The following is a 22,979-nucleotide window of genomic DNA, read 5'->3' on the forward strand; positions in this document are numbered from 1 at the left end:
ACATTAGTAGGGGTGTCTGACTGGATCAGTTGGTTAAGTGTCTAACTCTTGGTTTCTGCTCAGGTCATGATCTCAGGGTCCTGAGATCCAGCCCTGTGTTAGGCTCTGCGCTTTGTAGAGAATCTGCTTGGGATTCTTTCTCCCTCTCCCTCTTCCCCTTCCCTGCTGCACACTCTTTCTTTCTCTCTGTATAATAAAATTGTACCATTTTCTCCTGCTAATCTCTGTTTGTCAATCTAATTTTCACGCCCAGCCAGACACCTTAGAGGGTTGAGGAAAACCTTTCCTTCCTTGTGGAAGTTGTTGGCAATTATTTTTAACAACATTAAATATTGAACCTAAGGAAAGAATGTGTGATTTTTCAAACATTTTCTAAGGTAATCTCACTCCACACTTGCTTAAGAACAGTGATAATGCATTAGTGACACTTAAAGAAGTAACTATTTAATGTGACTTAAGCCTGTGCATAACTTTCATTGTGCTCAGTTGCTGAAATGGAGAATCCTTTCCTGAGCAGCCAGCTGGGAAGGATTTAATTTGACACTTTCTCTACCAGGACCCCCTCGAGTGAGGCTCATTTCCCTCCAGCAGTTCCTACAATCCTTTTCTCTTTTCCAAACTCCCTGTTACTAATTTACCCCTCACTGTTGTGCAAAGCAAAACATCTGCAAGTCTTTTTTCTCCTCCCAGCCATCAGTGTCCAAGTGTATGCTACAGTTGTTAAGGTTGTAACTGGTTGTGCCATATTGATCTTCTTACTCTTTTTCATATCAGAACAATACATTTTTAAGATTGTGTTTGTTTTCTCTCAGTCATTGGCAAGTAACTATATAGAAGGGGTATATTTATGGATGTTACTTATTTCTTAATAAGTAGATACGTTTAAGGGAAAACACTTGATAAAGGAAAAAAATATACCCTTCTGACTTTGTTTAGGTACTAGCCTTGTTTTGACGTTAGGAAGCTTAGGACGAGTTGAAATTTGGAGCAGTAGTAAAATGCTCCTGTGTCTTTTTCTAGGCTGGTAATAGATCTGTTGGAATTAAAAAGAAATCTGCTGATATATTTAACCACACAGAGTAGTGTAACTAAAGATTAATTTTTTTCTATATTGTGTATATAAGTATGCATGTGAATGTGTGTACATTTTTTTTATTGAAGTGTAATATACAGTGTTTTATTATTTTCATGTGTATAGCATATTGAGTTGAGAATTCTTTATCTTAACTCAGTGTTCGCCTTGATAAGTGTGGTCACCATGTATCACTGTACAATGTTACTACAGTATTAGTGACTATATTCTCTGTGCTGTACTTTTCATCTTTGATTTATTTATTTTGTAACTGGATGTTTCTACCTCTTAGTACCATTCACCCATTTCATACCAGTCTGTTTGCTTGCTTGTTGAATGTGTACTCACAGTTAGAAAAAATCTTTAAACATTTTGCTAGCTTTTCTCTATTAGAATGTGTAAATAATATGTAAAACTGGAACCATATAATAGAGTGAATTGTGGAAACTTCCTTCTTAGCTCTGCATCTCTAAGTAACATATAAGGTTAAATTGAAAGTATATTGATCTCTTAATTTATAATCAGTTTTTTTTAGTTTGCAGAAAAAACTTCAGCATGTGCCAACAACACAGCCTCACCTTGATCAGGTAAAACTGTCTTTAAAAAAATTTTTTTTAAGCATTAAAAAAAAAAATAAATTGTTTCTGTTAGGAATGTTTTATTTGAGTCTTGCTTTAAAAAAAGTATTTTTGAAGTTTGTTGATAATTTTCAGAATTTGGATGCTTTTGAGGTAATCTCATCTAGCTTCTTAATACATATTAGGAATTCATTAAACCAGAGTTATTTAGAATCTCAAGAAATCATGCTTTTTAGCTTCTCTATTCAACAGGTCACTCAGTGTATTTTGATCAGTTCTTCTTATGGGAATCACTGCTTAAAAGCAGCCTGGGGGTTCTATATGCAGCCTGTTTTTTGCTATGTTGAACCAACAGATTAATGGAAAGTCTGGTAAAAACCTCTATGGCTTATTTAAATGAAAATTGACTTGGAGTTTCACCTGGAGATAGCACTGTAAATTTGAACTCCCTAAGGTGTCCTTCATTTAGGTGGTCTAAAGCTCTTAATGGTTAGGTGCCCCAAATTAAAATTTAGGTGGTCTAAAGCTATTTCTGGTAATTTCTTTGTCCCACTGAAACACAAAGGGGGCATGTGAGTGAGCCATATACCATCTTCCCTCCTCCGTCTAGAAACCGGCACTCACTCTTTGAAGCATCACTGGTTGTGATGGGGCTACTTGCTTGTCTATCTTCATTTTGCCTCGTATTTATGGGGACCCATACTACTGTGTTCCTGGCACTTTTCCTTTGGGAAGCTTAATAAAATATTCATCTTTGCAGGTCTTTAAAATGAGTGAGTGAGAGAAATACAGTTCTCTGGCAGTAGAAATTTTGGAAAAACCCAACTGTTTACAATACTCAGTCATAATGATGAACCGGAAACACTTTCTAAGTGAGGGACATCATCCTAGGAGTCATGTAAAAGATGAAGAATGTAGTAGTCTCTTCCAAGAACCTTTATAATGGCCAGTATCTCTACGTACGGTATCTTGCGTATATCCCTCTCATGGCGTTTACAGTGCCCTACAGTTTGGGTTGAAATGCTTTTTCCTCGTAGTAGTCTGTACGCTCCTTAAGTGTGGAGTCCTCAGGGCTCTGCACAGGGCACGGTATGTGGTGGCTGCTCAGTAAATATTTGTTACAAAAATGAAAAGCTGTTTCTCAAATGGGAAACATCAGAGTTACCTGTGGAACTTTTTAAAAAATATTGGATGTTCAGTAGTTCCCCACCTCGCATCTCCGGGAGTGGGGCTTGGGTGTGTGCAAATTAATGTGTATGTACATTTTTAACATTTTATTGAAATTTCTGAAGATACACAAAAGTACAGAGAATAGCAATAGGAACCCAGTTGCAATGGTTGTAAACATTTTGCTGATTTTATTGCCTCTGTCTTCCCAGTATTTCTTTTGCTGGAGTATTTTTTAAACAGAAAATTTCAAAAATACATAAAAGTAGAATGGTATAATAAAACTGCAAGTGCCCATTACCTTTGCTGGAGTGTATTAAATCCAATCCCAGACAGTGTGTCATTATTTCATCAGTAAATAAGGTATGTCTATTTTTTTTTTTTTTTTTTAAGGCTCTACAGGAGGTTCTGAGGCACTTCCCTGCTTTAGGCATATAAAAAAGGGCAGAAGGTACTACTGCATACAAAGGCTCTGGGATTCAGGAGAATGGTGGTCTGCTTTGGTTTAGTGGATCTGAGGCTTCATGAAAGATACTTTTTTTTTTAATGTACAGTAAAGCCTACAGGTTTTTAGCATAGAAGTCCATGTGTCTTTACATATATTTGTGCTTGTATATCAGTCCATCTTCACACATGGACACATATCTCTGTAATCCTCTCTTAGATTCAGATACAGAAGATTTCCAAAATCGTTAAGAGAGTTCCTTTGCGTCTCTTTCCAATTAGCAACATTCTTTGCAAAGATGCAGCTGCTGTTCTGAGTATGACATCAGAATGTAGCCTTAAACTAGGTTTTTGTTTGACTGTAAGAAGTAAGGGAAAGAGCAATCCAGATGTTTAAAAGTGGAAAAGTGAGAATGCTCTAGAAGAGGAGGACTGTAGCATGGAAGTGTTGGTGGGATGCTTGGTATTTTAATCCTGAGCTAAGGTGTTGGGCTTCCATGTGTGGGGGCAAGCAGAACTTACACTGGGCTGTCCCACAGTGTCAGGTGAGCTGGGTTGGAGCTGATGGCAGGAGACCAAGCAGGAACATACCCTGTGACAAGGGCCCGGACTGTGTGGGTGGCAGGGGGAATGGAAATGCGTTAAATGGAGGGCTGATTCACAGGTAGACTTGCCGGAGTAACCTCACTGACTGATGCGGGGACAGTAAGATGGGGAAAGTGATGGGAAACAGGCCTGATTGACTGGAGGGACTTAGGCTTAGAGAAACCTGGAAGGCACACTGATTTGGAGAAGGATGGATGCCAGACGTTCAGCTTCATACTTGGTGGCAGGATATCCCATAGAGATGACTCACGAAGAGCTTCACATTTGGGTTGAGCATGTTTTAATGGGCTCAGTTTCCCAGATGAAGAAAACATGCAGAAGTTATTGCATATTAGATATTGTTTGCCAAAGATTGGGACACCGAGGGAAATAACCTGGGAGGTAGAAGAAAAAATAGACCAGAAAACTAAAATTTTGGAGTTATTCCTAAATTTTATTCTAGCAGCAGTACCTTATTTTACTTTCATTTTCTGAATGATTGCTTTGGTTTTCTGCTTCTTTCTGTGTCTGGGAAAAGGAGAGTTAATTTTAGATTCAAAACAAAAACTGGGAGAAAAGTCCGAAATAGGTAATACTTGGTACATAGTAGTTATGTTATTAAAGTTTTATCCCTGAATCATCTGTAATGCAGCCGTCTTTCATGGATTCCTTGTTCCCTCCCTATAAGGAGGGTCCAGGGTTGGAGGGTGAGAAGGTGAGAAAACCCAAATGGCAGTCTGTGCATAGTTTATTAAATTAGGAATTATGAGTTGTGACTCTCGTCCTCTGCAGTGGGAATTGGATGATTTAATCTTTAAGATTTGTCTACTGCAGGATGCCCAGGTGGCTCAGTTGTTAAGCATCTGCCTTTGGCTCAGGTCATGATCCCAGGGTCTTGGGATCAAGCCCCACATCAGGCTCCCTGCTCAGTGGAGAGACTGCTTCTCCCTCTCCTATTCCCCCTACTTGTGTTCCCTCTCTGGCCGTGACTCCTCTCTCTGTCAAATTAATAAATAAAATCTTAAAAAAAAATATTTGTCTACTGTAAGGAGAGTTTATTGAGTACAGAAAAACCTCTAGTTCTAAAATGTGTATCTCATTCCTTGAGCCCCCTAATGCATTGTTGTAATTTTTAAAACCCTTTTTATCTCATACTGGAGTTTATTGTACCCCTTAGAAATATCCTCATATTGCTAACCTGCCAAAAACAACAGTCATTCCCAGTAGAAATTCTTTAAGCTAGAATAAAGCAGTATTGAGTTCCATGTTGAGACCTTTCCAATATTAAAAGTCAAGTTATCCAACTTGAATAAAATACATTTTAAGCAATTTTGAAGGTTGAATTGCTACTGTCTTTTGAAAATGACAAATTATGTTTCATTTAGCAACCTTTTTGCTATGTATTTTGAAATGTTATATGGTTTTCTATGCATTTTGATATGGATTTTTAGGTATTGCAGTGATTGCTTTAAGGGGAAAAGAAAACTTTAAGTGCAGGATACTATTAAACTTACAAAACAAATAGTTTAAAAGCATAGTGTGTTTATTTAGATTTAAAAATAAGTACTTTAAAAAAATTATGGCAAACCCATGTGATCTACCCTCTTGACAATATTTTTAAGAATATAGTTCAGTATCACTAGCTAATGTTGTACAGCAGATCTCTAGCCCTTTTCCATCTTGCATGACTGAAACTATATTCATTGAACCGCAGCTCCCCATTTCCCTCACCTCCCAGCCAGGGAGCCACCATTCTACTTTCTGTTTCTGTAAGTTTGACCACTTAGATACCTCGTATAAGTGGAATCATGGAGTATCTGTCCTTCTTTGACTGGCTTATTTCACTTAGCCTGTTGTCCTCAAGACTCATCCGTGTTGGGGCACGTGGCAGCATTTCCTTTTCTTTAAGAGGTGAATAATGGTTCATTTACATCCCACATTTTTATACTGTACTATTATACTGCGTTTTCTTTGTCCATTTAGTCTGTTGGTGTTATATTGTTTCATCTCTTGGCAGTTGTGACAGAACAAGTACTTCTAAAAATCTGACATTTCAAGGTCCATTTTAGTTGACTTTCGTGTCTCACATTTAGCAAGAAAGTGCTTTTTGCTTTTCCCATTACCAGCAACAGTGGAGACTAAATATCAGTGTATTTTGTCCTTAGATTGATCTTTAGTACTTCGCTTTAGCAGTCCTCTATGTTTGGATAAAAAGCAATTGGGTCTTTCCATATATTCTGCTCTACGCCTATGTGCTTTCCTGTTGGTGAATGAAATTGCTCTTAATATGTGCAGTTGTAGGAAATGATGCAAGGCCATGCTTTACTATGTTTTTTCTTCCTGTTTTAAAGCTTGGCTTGAGCATCTTCTAATTATCCAAGGTGGGGTTTGTGTTTTCATCATCTTATGCTTAGCCCTTGTGTATTTTCATCACTAAGTTGAAATTTTGGTTACAGGAGCAAATGGAGCTTTGCATTTTAGTTATGTGGGCAACTACAGGCGATCTTGAGCTTCTGGTTCCTTAGAGTGGACAGTGAGAGATTTATCCAGAGCAGGAGGAAAAATAAATATCAGAGTTAACATTCTAAATGATGCCAGCCTTCTCAAACCAAAAGTGACATTATGCTATCATTCTCATCTCCACATACTCTTCTCCTTTGGCACATACTTGGTCAGAGATAAACTGAATTTTCTTTTACATTTTTCCCAGAGAACAGAATTACACTTTTGCATTTGAGTTTTACTCCCGGCTCTGAGTAGTTTATTTTTTCTGAGCGTTATTTTTTTCAATTTATAAAAGGGAAATAATTCTCTTTATTCCACAGGATTGTTGTTTCCCAAGTAAATGAAAACATGTAATGAAGCCCAGGCAAGAGCAGCTGGCTCAGTACATAGTCGGTGCACTGTGCACATTACCTTCCCGCTCAGTGCTGAGCGTCCTGGAAAGAATGAGTGAAACTATGAGTGTCCTTTCCTGAAAGTTTCTCTGTTTAAATACTAACCCACTGATCACCTCTGCAGAGTACAGAAAATGGAATTGCTGCTACCAGAACTCAGCAAGATAGTGAAAAACATAGACCCTGTGTACTTGTCAGGCAGCATGCATGTTCATGAACGCGTTCCTTTTTGTCTTCAAATATTCCGACATCACTATAAAATAATACTGATGTTCTAAGAAGTACACCAATATTACTATAAAGAAAATCATGATTGATTATCTGTCTTGATTTATAGAGCATTATTACGGTGACATTTGAAGTACAAGGAAATGCAAAGGAAGAAAGTCTGAATGTATTTATTCAGGTGAACGCAGTACTTAATTGATAATGATTTACCACATGTTGTGTTACACGGCTGTTGCTGGCAGCAATGGTTGGTCTTATTAAATATGTCACTTGATACAGAATCTTCTGTGGGAGAAGAATGTGAGAAACAAGGACGATGACTGCATGGAGGTCATAAGGCTAAAGGTGCGGAGTACGGTCTACACTTTTATACTTCGGGACAAAGGCCCTTTCCTTTCTCGACTGTTACATAAAACTGTATTTGGTTTTAAACACCAGCACTGGTCTTAGTACAAATAATCTTTACTGATTTCCTTTTTTTCTCATTTCCATTGCTGAAAAGAAGCTTTGGAAATCACTGCGTAAAACGTAATTTATTTGCATAGCTTCATTTAGTGTTGCAGCTAAAACAACCCACGTGCCTTGAAGCATCACCCTCTTTCTCTCCTCCCAAGTGTTCTGAGCAGTTACTGGCTGATGAGCTTGACTCACCAACTCTCCTTTCCTCGGCACCTGGTTTGGTTGGTTACGGAAAACTGAATGAATGTCCTTTTTTTTTTTTTAAGGGAATCGGTGGGGTGGAGGGAGAAGGAGACATAGAATCTTAAGCAGGCTCCATGCCCACTGCGAGCCCCATGTGGGGCTCGATCTCATAACCCCAAGCTTGTGACCTAAGCTGAAATTAAGAGTCAGACACTTAGGGGCACCTGGATGGCTCAGAGGGTTAAGCCTCTGCCTTCGGCTCAGGTCATGATCTCAGGGTCCTGGGATGGAACCCCGCATGGGGCTCCCAGCTCAGCAGGGCGCCTGCTTGCCCCTCTCTCTGTGTCAAGTAAATAAATAAAATCTATTAAAAAAAAAAAAAAAAGTCGGACACGTAACCGATTGAGCCACCCAGGTGCCCCCGAACATCTTTTTGTGTTTAATTTTCCAAGTGAACTTCATTAACAGAGAAAGCACATTAGAAATCTTGCTGCAAGGGCGCCTGGGTGGCTCAGTCGGTTGGGCGTTTGCCTTCGGCTTAGGTCATGATCCCAGGGTCCTGGGATGGAGCCCCGCATGGGGCTCCCAGCTCAGCAGGGCGCCTGCTTGTCCCTCTGCCTCTGCCTGCTGCCCTCCTGCTTGTGCTCTCTCCCTCTATCCAATGATTAAATAAAATCTTGAAAAAAAAAAAAAGAAATCTTGCTGCAGCTGAACCTGTGTTGCTTGGCGCATTTAGCAGACACTGAACGGTTGTCATAAACAGAGATACAGAGCATCAGAGAAGAATTCTTCCTCTGTATTTGGAAACCCATTCCTGTTACTTGTCATTTCGGTATTTATGTCACAGAAGGTTTTTTTCTAGGGAGCAGTGGTTCTAGTTGTGTGCTTCCCCAGTCAGCAGTCATTTGTCTGCTGCTCTGTTTCCAGAATTGTGCATAAACATTTTATTATTACTATTGGTTATTATTACTGTTAGTAACTAAATTTTCCTGGGAGGTTAGCTGCTGACTTCTGGGGTCACTAGAATGACAAAGGTAGAGACAATCAAGAAACCATTCGGGTTTAGATTTCTTTACTCCCTGTGCTGGCTTTACCTGGGATCGGCTTCAGAGCACCACATCTGTCTGTTTGCAAGTCATTTCCACGCGGAGGAGCTAAGCATGATCCTGCCACTGCTATCCTGACCGCAGCACCATCTACATTCCACAGTCCCCCTGGCAGATTGTGTTTCATTCTGTAACTGTTTTATCCCCTGCTCCTGAATTGCGGGGGGGGGCACTACAAACCAGCCCTTGGGTCATGTATACTAGTGCTGCCCCCAACACCTGCACACACGGTTCAGTGGCTCTTCCTGCCCCATCCCAGCATGGATTTTGTCCTTAGGTGTGTAACAGTTTTTTTGCAGTTCTTTGTCCTTTTGGGTCTTCCCTTCCCCTTCGTCTCATCACAACAACACTGTGAGAACTGGGGCAACACAGCCTTCACCTTCACAGATGTCCTCCTTTTCTGGCTACAAAATGTTAGTTTGATAATGATGAACATGTTTAAAATGTTCACTCAGGGAGGCACCTGGGTGGCTCAGTCAGTTATGTGTCTGCCTTTGGCTCAGGTCATGATCCGAGGAGATCTCAGGGTGCTGGAATGGAGCCCCACTCTCTGGTCAGCCGGGAGCCTGCTTCTCCCTTTCCCTCTGCCTGCCATCCTCACCCCCCCCACCCCGCCCCACCCAGCTTGTGCTCTCTCTCTCTCTCTCTCTCTCTGTCAAATAAATAAATAAATAAAATCTTAAAATAAAATGTTCACTCAGCAACTAGCACTTCAAAGTCTTTAAACAAGTAACAGAAAATTGATGTTTAGATAATTCTCTCCAAGGAGTTTTTACATATTAAAATTAAATTTTAAAAGCAGAAATCAAATCATATTATACACCTTAAACTAATACAGTGCTGTATGTCAATTTTATCAGTAAAACTAGAAAATAAAAAGCAGAAAACAGAAGTGGTCAAAGGAAAACAGGAAGAACATACACCTAAAATACACAAATACACCAAAAACACACAAAGCTTATGTGGCAAGAGTGACAATGAGTGGTGTGTTTCTTACTGTTCTGCAATACATATATTAACTTTATACTAAGTATAACAAACATTATTTCAGAGAAATTATTTCCTGCCCAGAGGGGCCAGTTTATCATTTCTACCAGTCAATAAAAAACGAACTTAATCCAGACAGTGTTTCCTTTCCTTTAATCCATCATTCCCTGCACCATTCATTGCAGCCCAGTCAGAATTATCACCCAAGTCCTTTAGCTCCTCATATTTTCCCACTAAAACTATGGAACAGGTGTAAAATCCTTGAAGTAGAAACATCAGTAGAATTCGATGCATGTTTTGTCATTTGGTTGTTTAAATTTTTGATTGTCATAACACTGAAAGTACATCCTAATACATATATTAATTTTATTGTTCGAGGGATTATTTTACAAAACATTGTGCACATAAACTTTTTTTAAAAATTGGAGGCTATGGGGCACCTGGGTGGCTCAGTCATTAAGCATCTGCCTTCGCTCAGATCATGATCCCAGGGTCCTGGGATCGAGCCCCACATCAGGCTCCCTGCTCAGTGGGAAGCCTGCTTCTCCCTCTCCCACTCCTGCTGCTTGTGTTCCCTCTCTCACTGTGTCTTTCTCTGTCAAATAAATAAAATCTTTAAAAAAATTGGAGGCTTTAAAAAGCTGTTTCTAGAATGCACAGATAACTGGATTTAAGTAATTTTTAACAGCATCTTCTTTATGGGTGTGTATTTAAAATGGAATAGGAATAATTAGTCCATTAAGACTGATGCTCAGCTTCTTTAAATCTGAACGGTGGCTGATTGAACCATCTCGTCTGAGCAGGGGTTAGTGTCGATCAAAGACAAACCAAAACAGGTGATTGTCCAGGGTGTCCACGAACTCTACGATCTGGAGGAGACACCACTGAGCTGGAACGATGACACCGAGAGAACAAATCGACTGGTTTTTATCGGTAAGTGACAGTTAAATTTCTAAAATATATATTTGAAAGTGATATAATAATGCTACTTAACCAGCATTAACGAATCTCGACACCTTTTGTCAACCTAAGCTTGTGGTTAATGTATTTGTCTTCATGGCGTGATAACATTCAGAACTTGTTAGGCATTCTATTCCTCTTCACATGTAGAAAAGTAATTAAAATGCCAATTTGATTCTGAGGGACTTAACTAGAAATAGGAAGTTAACGGAGGGGATCACTGATTACTTAGTTTTTGTAAATTTCTGAAGATTATCAAGTTAATGATTTAGAATTGGTAGGCAAACTCATTTTAATAAGCATCATATAATTACATCATATTTTATTCTGTTTGCAGGCAGGAATTTAGATAAAGAGACCCTCAGACAACTATTTATAGCTACTGTGATGGAAACAGAAAAACGGTGGACAACACGTTTCAAAGAAGATCAAGTTTGTCCATAACAGTAAAAGCATTTCTTATCAGAGGGATTGGGTGACAAATCGGGAGCAAGTTTCCTACTGGGTGTATTTCAAGCATCTGTTCTTTGCATTACTTCTGTTGTGAATTCCAGTGTACTTTAAAATAGTGTTTATTTTATGGAACACATAAAACGTAGTAAATAAATACTTAAAACATACAATAAAATATAATGTCCTCTGAAGTATTTGTTTTTTGTTTTGTTTTTTTGAGAGCGAGTGCATGAGAGGTGTGTGTTGGGGGAGGGGCAGAAGGAGAGGGAGAGAGAGAATCCTAAGCAGGCTCTCCACTTAGCGTGGAGCCCGGCATGAGGCTTGATCCCAGGACCCTGAGATCATGACCGGAGCCGAAATCAAGAGTTGGGCACTACCTGGGGTGCCTGGGTGGCTCAGTGGGTTAAACCTCTATCTTCAGCTCAGGTCATGATCTCAGAGTCCTGGGATCGAGCCCCGCATCTGGCTCTCTGCTCAGCAGGGAGCCTGCTTCCCCCCCCTCTCTCTGCCTGCTTCTGCCTACTTGTGATCTTTGTCTGTCAAATAAATAAATAAAATCTTAAAAAAAAAAAAAAAAGTTGGGCACTACCAACTGAGCCACCCAGGCACCCAGGTTTTTTGTTTGTTTGTTTGTTTTAAATAGTTCACAAAAGTACCTGTCAGAATTGGCTTTGAAATTTTCATATGTTGAACTTTTCACCTGTGGAAGTTATTTATAATCCTAATGATAAAACTTACTTTCATGTTGTCTTTTTCCCTTAGAACTACACTGACTGCACAGATACAATTTTATTGTTATTAACAAAAATTATTTAAAAACAATATCACCATTTTTATTAAATGGAAGTCTTGTTGCATCTAGAGACTTATTAGTGGAAGAAATCTGAGTCAAAAAATTAAAGCCATCTCTTAGTCAATTCTAAGCTTTCCGGTAGAGTAATGGAACTTCCATTTACTTCATAATATATTTAGATGATTCCAATTTTAGAGCTTTTAATTTTAAGTAGAATTTACTACTGGTATTAAATTCATCGTGATTTCTTTGAGCTTCTTTAATTTTCAGTATAAGCAAAAAAGTGACAAGGTGCAAAACTTCAGACATAACTGGCAGATAACGTAGGATAATTTAACCATCCTTATATTAGTGGTTGATATGTAAATGTACAGTGGCTTACTTATCTCCTATTCCTACTAAAGGCCAGGTCCGCATAACTGTATTCAGATTGTAAGAGAAAAGCATTAGATGAAATTTAAAGAAGAGCTTTCCCAAACTAATGACTAAGTATCAGAAGGCTACCAAAATACCTTTTGGAATTTTTTTTCCCAGAATTTTATTTTATTTCTTTAAAGATTTTATTTGTTTATTTGACAGGCAGAAATCACAAGTAGGCAGAGAGGCAGGCAGAGACAGAGGAGGGGAAGCAAGCCCCCCGCTGAGTAGAGAGCCCAACTCGGGACTCCATCCCAGGACCCTGGGACCATGACCTGAGCCAAAGGCAGAGGCTTTAACCCACTGAGCCACCCAGGCGCCCCCCCCCCCTTTTTTTTCCAGAATTTTAAATAGAAGAGTTATATCTCTGTGTCTTGAATGATTCTAGTGTTTGGAGGCAGGCTTATTGACTAGCTTATCTGTCTCTCAGGGCACCTGGGTGGCTCAGTTAAGTGTCTGCCTTCGGCTAAGGTCATGATTGCAGGGACCTGGGATCAAGCCCTCCATCAGGCTCCCTGCTCAGCGGAGCCTGCTTCTCCCTCTTCTGCTCCTTCTGCCCCCCCACCCACTCCCCGCTCATGCTCTCTCTCAATGTATAAATATAATATATATATTATATATATATAATGTATATAATATATACATGTATATACATATATATATACATATATATAATGTATAAATATAATCTTAAAAAAAAAGACTGTCTCCTCTCCTACATTCTGTCTCTTTTTAAATAAAAGTTCTCCATTTGCCTCCTGAATCCATTCTCTTAAATCCGTTGTTGAGAGAATAAGCTTACTTGGTGGCAGTAGATTGCCCAGTAGAAACTCATTTGATTTTTGTGTCTGATCTGGACTGTGATTCCACTTCTTTTCCTTCTTGGCTGCGTGATCTTTGGCAGAGTATTTTCTCAAGATTGGTTTCCGTATTTATAGAGTGGACGGTGATAATAGTAATCATTCACTGTTGTGGGGATCGAATAGGTTTCTAACGCACCCAACTCAGCCCCTGGCACACAGCAGAACCTGGATAAATTTTTTCTTCTTCCTAACAACTTAAGTTGATTTATTTTATAGTTAATGTTGACGCAATAATACCCCATAATGTTCTTTGGCAAACAATTAGTATCTGGATTCATCTGTTCTAGAAATATGAGAAGGCGCTTACCTTAATTGCCCTGTTGCAGGAGAAGTGTTTGAAGTAATATCAATCAATACTCTTAAAAGTCTGTCTTTATCAAACTCACAAATACTTGTTTTTTCTTTAAAATGTATTAATCTCTAAATATTTTTTATCACACAAGTATTTATATTGTAAAAAATGCAAACGTTGCAGATGAAGTCAGCCTCCCCTGACCTTTCTCCTTCTGTCACTGTCACTCCTTGGAGGTAAGCGAAGTTGTCAGCTTCCCGTCTGCCCTTTTCCATGTTTCTTTTCGTTCGCACACATGGCTTTCGTTGTCGCCTAAAGTGAATTGTTTTTCAGTGATTAGAACCATAATTTAAGCTGCTTCCTCAGGATATTTAGAAGCTTGTTATAAATATCCTTAAGGAAAGGTTTTATTTTTATGTGTGTGTTTTAAATAAAATATTTGTATATTGTAACGCAGCTTGCTTTTAAATTTTTATTGATTTATTTAAGAGAGAGGGAGAGAGAGTGCACCTGGTGTGGGGGTGTTGCTGGGGAGCAGAGGGACAAGCAGACTCCAAGCTCAGCACGGAGTCAATGTGACACGCAATCCTCCCACCCAGAGATCATGACCTGAGCCCAAATCAACAGCTGGCCATGCAACTTGCTTTTTTTTTTTTTTTTTAAAGATTTTATTTATTTATCTGACAGAGATCACAAGCAGGCAGAGAGGCAGACAGAGAGAGAAGAGGAAGCAGGCTCCCTGCTGAGCAGAGAGCCCGATGTGGGGCTCCATCCCAGGATCCCGAGATCACGACCCGAGCCGAAGGCAGCGGCTTAACCCACTGAGCCACCCAGGCACCCCGTGCTTTTTTTTTTTTTTTTTTTAAACTCAACTATTAGTCTTAGATCTTTCCATGATCATATTGCTGCATAGGAATTCATAGCATAGCATAGAACACATTCATTTAAAAAATCATTTATTGAGAGCTTCCAGTTTGCCCATGCCTGAGCACTGGGCTGAAGCTGCATGGGACGGGTAAGGGCCAGGATCTTACTGTGTACTTTTTGGTGGAGGGACATAAATTAGAAAATTCTAGGGAAATAAGAAAGCTGATAAAAGTACTGGGTGGGCCCGAGAAGCGTCCCTGAGGAGAGGTGGTGTCTAAGTTGAGAATGGAGCTGAAAGGTCGTGCATTGAAGTAGGGAAGAGAAGAAGCTTCCACAGAGAGTGAGCAAGAAGTAGAACAAGGCTTTTAAGTGGAGCCTGCACAGTGCCAGGCAAGACCAGGCAGGAGGCCAGGGTGGCAGAGGATGGAAAACCAGGGTATGCAGAGGGACTGGGGCTGTGCGCTGGGGCCAGGCTTGCTGCTTCTCATGCCGTGGAGCAGACCACATGTGGTTTATGCTGAATGGCTTGGGAAACGGCTGGAGGGTTTTAGCTGGGGTCCTAATGTGGTTTGTGATCACTGTGGCAGATGAACCAGTCCTTGGCTATCTTTGGAACTGCAAACAGTGCTGCTGTGACCAGCCTGGTGCCACAGCCTCTCTGTTCTCATGCGACAGTGTTTCTCTAGAATGGAGAGGTACCGGTGGAATCACTGGCCTTGCGCATGTGCACATGTGAAATGTTTAATAGAGCTGATAAACTGTTCTTCCAAATGGCTATAACTTTATACAGTAGAGTATGAAAGTACCCATTTTTCCAAACCTGGTTAACACACTTGAACCTTCTCAGGTCTGTGTGGAATGGCGTCTCACTGTTTTAATTAATTAATTAATTGATTAAACATTTTATTTATCTATTTGACAGTACGCATGCGCATGAGGGGTGAGGGGGGAGGAGGAGAGGGACAGGCAGACTCCTCCCTGAGCAGGGAGACCAAGACAGGACTTGATCCCAGGACCCCAGGATCATGACCCGAGCCCAAGGCAGATGCTTCACCAACTAACCCACCCAGGCGCCGCTTCACTGTTTTAAGTTTTGCACTGTATTTTCATGTTGCTTATATGTCCTTTTAAAGATGTGTTGTTCTGGTCTTCATTCTTATTTTCCCCCAAATGAAGTATTTTCCCATGATCAGAATCATTATTGGTTTAACCTGCACTTCAGAGGACTTAGGAACTTGCCATAGATATCCTGGAAAGAATAATTTTTTTAATAATGCAAATCACTAAATAATGTGGGCTGTTATTCTGCTAGCTATAGAAAATTTGAAGAGTATTGATGAGGAGGGTCAAGGTTTAGGCGTAGTTCATCTAAAACTCTCTAGTTTACCGAGTAATACAGGATAGATTACTAAATCTCTCTGAGCCTTTGCCTCCTTATTTCATAAGATGGAGATAAAATGCAAATCTCTCTCCATTGTTCTAGGGTTGAAATTTAAAGCACCCTCAATACAGAGTCTCAGTAAATGCAAATTCTCTTTTTATAGCAAGATTTGATTTTTTAAAAATTCAAACTTTCTGCATACCTTCCTAAAGCAAAAGTTCTTTTCTAGGCTTTTCCCAGCTTTTAGTGTAAGGGGCATGAACATTGGTTCTGAGTGCAAGAAAGCTGTAGGAAGAGGTCAGCACAAGGTGTGAGGGAAGACCAGGTGACTGAAAAGGTCTATAATTATTATGACATTTGAAGGAAGTTATCGGCAAAATAACGCTAAGAAGCTTTTAAGCACTTAGGAGGTTTGTTGCTTGCTACAAATTGATTAATAGTCTCCTTTAGATTTACTAGTGTAGATGGGAAAACTATTTTTAGATTGTTTTGAAAAGACTATTCCAGTGTTAGAAATGCCATACATTGTTGAAGTGATGTTGAAAGAAGTAAATTCTGCCTTCATGGACTAGCAACTTTCCCTACCTACTTCGATGAGAAAAAAAGATATGCTAGATTTTTTTTTCTCAGTTAGTCTTAATATGAGAATCGACTAACCGTTGATGACTACATTGCATTTAATTTTCAGAGTGAAATGGAGAGAAATCAAACATCATCATCCTTTTTGTAGAGTAGTTTAGAACGTTTGGTTTTTCACACTGAGATGGCATTTTGTGAGCTTGATAGGTTTGCTCAGGAAAAAACCTATTGTTAGGAAAGAAGTAATCACCAATTATTACGGAGTGCCCACCCTGCACTAGGCCACATGTTAAATATTGCAGGGGCTGCAAAGGAAGTCTTCTGATTCTTATGGCAATACTGAAACTGAAAGGATAGGATAGTAAGAGTTCCTTTCCTGCTTTTCTTTTTTTCCTTAGAGTGACTTGGCATAATGGGATCTTTCCAAAACACTCAGTTTTCATTGATAAAGCTCTTTGTTTTTACACTGACATATTTTGTATAACACTTTTGTTTAGTTACAATTCATGTACAGTAAACTTCACCTTTTTGAAGTGTCCAGTTCATGGTTTTATTATATCCACAGGTAGTGGCAAGATTCCAGAACATTCCATCTCTCCCCAAAGAAACTATCCATCAGCAGTTACCCTCATTTCCCTCTGCTCCGAACCCCCAGCAACTGCTGATCTACTTTCTGTTTCTATAACTGGCGTATTCCGGACTCCATTCACATACCATAATGTTTTCGAGATTCCTCCATGTTGTAGCATGTATTGGTGATTTATTTTTATTGCTGAACAAAAGTCTGTACCACATTTTATTTATCCATTCATCAGCTGATGGACATTAGAGTTTCCTTCTAGCTATTAGGCCTTTCCCCCCATATTTAATTTTTTTAACTAATAGAATGGAATTTTCAGAACAGTTTTAGGTTTACAGGAAAATTGAGCAGATAGTACAAGATAGAGATACAGATAGTAGATGTTCCCATATCCCCTCCCCAGTCATTGAATGTCTTACAATAGTATAGCACATTTGTTATAATTAGTGAACCAATATTGATACATTATTATTAATCAAAGTCCATAGTTATTCAAGTATCCTAAGGTTGTTTTGTGGGTTTTTTTTTTTTTGAAGATTTTATTTATTGAATAAAATGAGTGAGAGAGGGAACACAAGCAGGGGGAGTGGGAGAGGGAGAAGCAGGCTTCCCACTGCGCAGGGATCCCAATGGAGGCTCAATCCCAGGACTCTGCAGTCATGACCTGAGCCCAAGGCAGGTGCTTAATAACTGAGCCACCCTGGCGCCCCCAAACATCCTTAGTTTTTACCTAGTCTCCTTTTTCTGTCCCAGGATGTCACCCAAGGTGTTAGTTGTCATGTCTCTGTAGACTCCTCTTGGCTGTGACCATTTCTTAGACTTTCCTTGTTTTGGTGACCTTGATAGTTTTGAGTATGGTCTTTTTTTTTTTTTTTTTAAAGATTTTTATCTATTTGAGAGAGAGAGCAGGTGCGCGCCTGCCCACACAACCTGGGGGGAGGGGAGGAGGGAGAGGGAGGAGCAGTCTCCCCAGAGAGCCACCCAGGCGCCTGAGGATGGTTTTGATTAGGTACATAAGGTGCTCCTCTCTTGGAATTTGTCTGTTTTTCTCCTGACTTCATGGGTTTTGGGGAGCGAGATCACAGAGTGCTATTTTTATCACATACCAAGGGTATATACTATTCACATGGTTTATGACTACTGATGTTAATTAACATTTATCCCCCGATGACCCGGCTGAAGTGTTTGTCCGGCTTCTTCACTTGTAAGATTATTCACCGGCTTCCCTTGCCCCCACACTGTAGTCTGGAAGGACGCCACTCAGCGTGCCCACCACAGTAAAGGAGTAAGTGTACGCCACCTCCTCAAGGGTGCAGTATCTATGTTACTGGGAATTCTTCTGCATGGGAGGCTTCCTTCTTTTCCCTCATTTATTTTTGGGGGTCTTGTTTTGTTTTGTTTTAAAGCAAGCTTTATGCCCAGTGTGGGGCTTGAACATGGGACCCTGAAATCAGGAGTCACATGCTTTACTGACTGAGCCAGCCAGGTGCCCCTCCCTACCCCCATTTATTAATTTACTTGATCGTTAATTTTTATCAGTATGGATGCTTGAATATTTACTTTATACTTTGGGTTGTAATCTAATCTTTCCTCAAATTGTCCCACCCCCACCAGAGTGGTTGGGGGTGCGGGTGGGAGGGGGGCTCTTTCATTTGTCCCCTTCACCCTCTCTGAGAAACCTCCAAGAATGGAGGTTGTTTCAGTTGTTTTGTTTTTGCATGCCTTTCCTTTTCTTCTTTCATTTTTAAATCACTCAAATCCCCATAGAAGTTGACTCTAGGAAAACTAACAATACTCCCTTTCCAGGTCTTCTGGATTCTTCTGCTCCTGGCAGAAAGGTCCTTTACCTGCAGGGGGTTGACGGGGAGGCAGCTGGGCACCTGAGCTTGAATAAGACACCTGCTGCTGCCCTCCTGGAGCTTAGTTTAGTAGATCACACAAGTAATAATTGGTGACTCTGGGATTCAAACACAAATCGGTTAGGCTCAAAAGTTGTCATTTGTCCTTCTTCAACCTACATTTGACTGAGAAGCCCAAGAGGGTAAGAACCTCAGGAGTAATGGATAAGCTTTTAAAAGACAGGAGAGAAAACAGTTCTCAAAAATTTTATCCTGAAAGGACTAGCTAGTTTGAGCTTTTTTTTTTTTTGAGCTATTTTGTTTCGTTTTGTTGTTATATTTTGCCCTTGTAGCTGGCTTCTGATTTTTTCCTGAAAATTCATTAGCATGAATCCAGAGTAGAAGGTTCATTCTGTGACAATCAATGCCATAATACAACGTTTTCATGCTGCATTTTTCTTAGATGCCTTCTCAAATTTTCACTAGCGGGTGGGTATTAAATTATGAATATATACTGTTGGTCAGCATTTCAGCATAAGATCCCCTTATATAAGACACAATATACGCCACTGCTGCCGTAGTCTCTGAGCAGATTTAAATAAAGCCCATCTAAAAATCCTCTTCCAAGGACGTCAAGTGCGTTCACCGGCTTCGCCGCCGGGTCGCTCCTCCCGTGCAGGGAATAACCTAGTCACCCGGTGAAGTGCTGGAACTGCAGCTCTTCCTTTGCCTTATTTAAGTTTCAACTTTAGTATTATTACAGTAAAGGTGATTGATGTTGGCTCTAAAAAGGGGAGGAGGATAGAGCACATTGGGAGCGACGGACTCTCACGCTGGTGTATCCCTTGGTGTTTTGAGACTATTTTTCAGAAAACGGCATTTTCCACGCTGGCTCTCTACTAGTCAGTCTGTGGCAAAATCAGTCGTTGGTCATGGCCATTTTTAAAATAAAGATTTTATTTATTTATTTGACAGACAGAGATCACAAGTAGGCAGAGAGGCAGGCAGAGAGAGTGGAGGGAGCAGGCTCCCTGCTGAGTAGAGAGACAGATGCGGGGCTCGATCCCAGGACCCTGAGATCAAGACCTGAGCCGAAGGCAGAGGCTTAACCCACTGAGCCACCCAGGTGCCCCGGTCATGGCCATTTTTAAAAAGAAAAAAAAAAGATCAGTGATCGCTTGTTTCATGAAACCCATTTTAGTTATAGAAATCTATCTATCCAAGATCATGACATAAAACGTATTTCATACGGCGGTTCAGTGTTCAAAGAAGTTTGAGAATCAGTGGTGCAAGGGGACTTTCTTTAGCTCTCCTGCTTTCTTTCCACCCTGAACTTCCATAACTTAATGCCAAGGACATTTCAGCCTTTTCTGGAAAGCTGAGCCGGGAAGAACATTTTGTGGAGCTAAGGTGCGGAGTAGAAGGGACCATGCAAGCCTTCCTCGAACCCCCCTGAGCTCACGGATGTACTTATTAGGACATTAAGAATGTTTCAGTGCATCATTGTGGATGAGGACCCATGAAAACGGGTGAATCACCAGCTATGAAACACGAAAACGTACTTTTACTGTATGTTTTACACATTGTTTTACAGTCAAGCACCAAAGACACTTACTGTCCCCCCACCTTTTCTGTCCTCCAGGGGAGAGGCCTGAGTGGAAGTAGCCCTAGATTGTTGGGTACCATACTCTCCTGCCTCTCCTTTATGTGCACGTTTCCGAAGGGCTTTAACAGCGCATCTTGGCTGGCGGGTGGGTGTAAGAAGGAGGAGGCTGAAGGTTCTCGCCCTGTCGGGTAACGTGCAGAGGACCCTCACCATTGGACTGCGTCGGGAGGGAGTGGGAGCTCTCAGAGGTAGGGGAAGAAGGGGTATAAAGGGGAGGGGGAGCCAACCACACAGGGACTCCAAGAAGCCTTAATAAAAGGCAAAGTGCATCTTTGCTGGACGGCGTTGGAAACGAGGAGAAACCAACAGAAAAGGACAGCACCAAAAGGGCAACCGCAAGGGTTTCTGCTTTTTGGAACACTCTTAACCCAGGGCTCCAGGCCAGTCCCCCCACGAGCCAGGTGAGCCGCCGCCACCTCCCCGGCGTCTGCGGGACCTGCTCCTCCATGAACTTGCCAAAACCCGAGCGCCTGCGCCCCACACCGCGGCGCAGCCTCCCAAGCTCCGACGGGGAAGACGGTGAGATCGACATCCTGGGAGAGGAGGAAGATGAAGACGAGGAGGAGGAAGAGGAAGACGAAGAGGCGGAGGAGAGCCAGCGGCTCCTAGAGGAGCTGCAACCGCCGCGGACGCAGGAGGCGCGGCGGGGCGCGGGCGCGCTTCCCCGAGAGCCCCCCGAGAGCGGCGGCGCCCCGAGCGACTCCTCCAAGTTCGGCGCCAAGTTCAGGGCATCGAGCGGCCCTGCGGCGGCCTCTGGGGACGGCCCGCAGCCGGCGAAGCCCCCCTACTCGTACATCGCGCTCATCACCATGGCCATCCTGCAGAGCCCGCACAAGCGCCTCACGCTCAGCGGCATCTGCGCCTTCATCAGCGGCCGCTTCCCCTACTACCGCCGCAGGTTCCCCGCCTGGCAGAACAGCATCCGCCACAACCTCTCGCTCAACGACTGCTTCGTCAAGATCCCCCGCGAGCCCGGCCGCCCCGGCAAGGGCAACTACTGGAGCCTGGACCCCGCCTCCCAGGACATGTTTGACAACGGCAGCTTCCTCCGCCGCAGGAAGCGCTTCAAGCGCCACCACCCGCCCCCGGGAGTCCACCTGCACCACCCCTTGGCCCTGCCCGCCGTGCCCGCCGCCCTGCACGGCGCTTACCCGGGCCTGCTGCTCGGGCCGCCCGCCCCGCCGCAGCCAGTCCCAGGGCCCTACCCCGCCGCCGCCGCCGCCGCCGCCGCCGCCGCGAGCCGCCCGTGCGCGCTCCTGCACCCTCACCCGCTTCGCTACCTGCTGTTGTCGGCCCCGGCCCGCGCCGAGATGCCCAAGAAAGCGCAAGGCGCCGACCTGGCCACCCCAGGCGCGATCTCGGCCTTGCAGCCCTCTCTGCGCTCGCAGCTTCGGGAGGAGGGCAAGGCGCGGGCGGCGCGGCTGGGAGACGGATGCTCACCCTTCAGTATCGAGAGTATCATGCACGGGGTCCGGGGAGGGGGCACCAGGGCCGCGCAGAGTCCGCCCCCGACCCCGTGGGGCTACTGCCACCTGCTGCAGCGCCCGTCGTGCCTGTGGCACCACCGGGCCGCTCCCCCTTTGCTGCACGTGTCCGCTGCGACCGCCGCGGCCGCTGCCCGAACGATTTTAGGGCAACAGCAGCCGCCGCCGCAGCCCCAGCAGCAGGAACGTACCCGCGGCTGCACTCCCAGCGAGGGCGCTCCGCTGGGCCAACACCTGTCCGCCCCCGCGGCGCTGCTGGGGTGTCAGCCTGGAGCAGAGGGCTCTCGGCTGACCACGGTGGCCAGCCTGTCCGGCAGAGAGGGTATCTTGCCAGCTTTTTGAGTAGCATCCACACCTTGTCCTGGCGCTGACTCCGCCGGGCGCACCTGCAGCCAAGGCATAGCGCAGAGCGAAGGGGGTCCCGCTCTTTTGGTCTTCGGCTCTCACCCTCACCACCCTGCACGGCAGGGACAACGCGGATGCATCTGAATCCCTCAGCAGAACAACCACTAACTGAACCATACAGTTAGGGTCGCTGCAAAATATTTACAAAGCTCAAGTTGGATGCTGTTCAGACAACCGGGACATAAACTTCGGCTGGAGGCAACTCTTGTCCTTTATTTTCCAGCCTCCAGTTGTGGCTTCCAGGGCTTTTCCGGTTACACATTTCCAGAGGAAGTTCGACAGTGAGTGGGACATTTTGTTCTGGTAAAAAAAGAAAGAAAGAAAAAGAAAATATAAATGTCCAATGCACAACTTGTTTCCCCTTGTTCACTCCCTAGAAATTGTAAATATTAGTCCCAAGTCAAATGCAAAATACTTATGATCTTTATGAAATGGATGTGTAATATGGAATTTTAATTTTGACACATTTGTTTCTGCTCTGTGTGTCTGATGTGCCACCTTCTGCGGAAAGATGTTAAAATCAAAAGCTAGCTATATAGACTAAATAAAATGCGAAATCATTACACTACGTCGTTTATTTCATATTATGTCTCAATAATTGCTTTCCAGATGGAACTCCTTTCAAAACTTAGTTCTTGGGGCACCTGGGGGGCTCAGTCAGTTAAGCATCTGCCTTCTGCTGGGGTCCTGATCTC

At 42.6% G+C, this 22,979-nt stretch overlaps 2 protein-coding genes across 3 annotated transcripts in view; both read left to right on the forward strand.

The window, feature by feature from the left end:
* Positions 1-11,296, forward strand: part of LOC116872991 (COBW domain-containing protein 1) — a 53,345-nt gene extending 42,049 nt beyond the window's left edge. For both annotated transcript variants that reach the window (XM_032866565.1, XM_032866564.1), the window contains 5 exons: positions 1,608-1,659; positions 7,081-7,149; positions 7,251-7,316; positions 10,510-10,639; positions 11,004-11,296. In XM_032866565.1, coding sequence (XP_032722456.1) covers positions 1,608-1,659; positions 7,081-7,149; positions 7,251-7,316; positions 10,510-10,639; positions 11,004-11,110 — 424 coding nt within the window. In that variant the 3' untranslated portion in view covers positions 11,111-11,296. The remainder of the gene's footprint in view (positions 1-1,607; positions 1,660-7,080; positions 7,150-7,250; positions 7,317-10,509; positions 10,640-11,003) is intronic.
* A 9,030-nt stretch (positions 11,297-20,326) lies between these two features.
* On the forward strand, positions 20,327-22,471 carry LOC116873094 (forkhead box protein D4-like). Its single transcript, XM_032866732.1, is given in 4 exon segments — positions 20,327-21,759; positions 21,761-21,951; positions 22,014-22,276; positions 22,309-22,471. Coding segments are annotated over 4 exon segments (1,473 nt in total). The 5' UTR covers positions 20,327-20,841; the 3' UTR covers positions 22,410-22,471.
* The last annotated feature ends 508 nt before the right edge of the window (positions 22,472-22,979 follow it).

The sequence above is a fragment of the Lontra canadensis genome, unplaced genomic scaffold, assembly GCF_010015895.1.
Source record: "Lontra canadensis isolate GAN:19392208 unplaced genomic scaffold, GSC_riverotter_1.0 scaffold31, whole genome shotgun sequence".
Taxonomy (NCBI): domain Eukaryota; kingdom Metazoa; phylum Chordata; class Mammalia; order Carnivora; family Mustelidae; genus Lontra; species Lontra canadensis.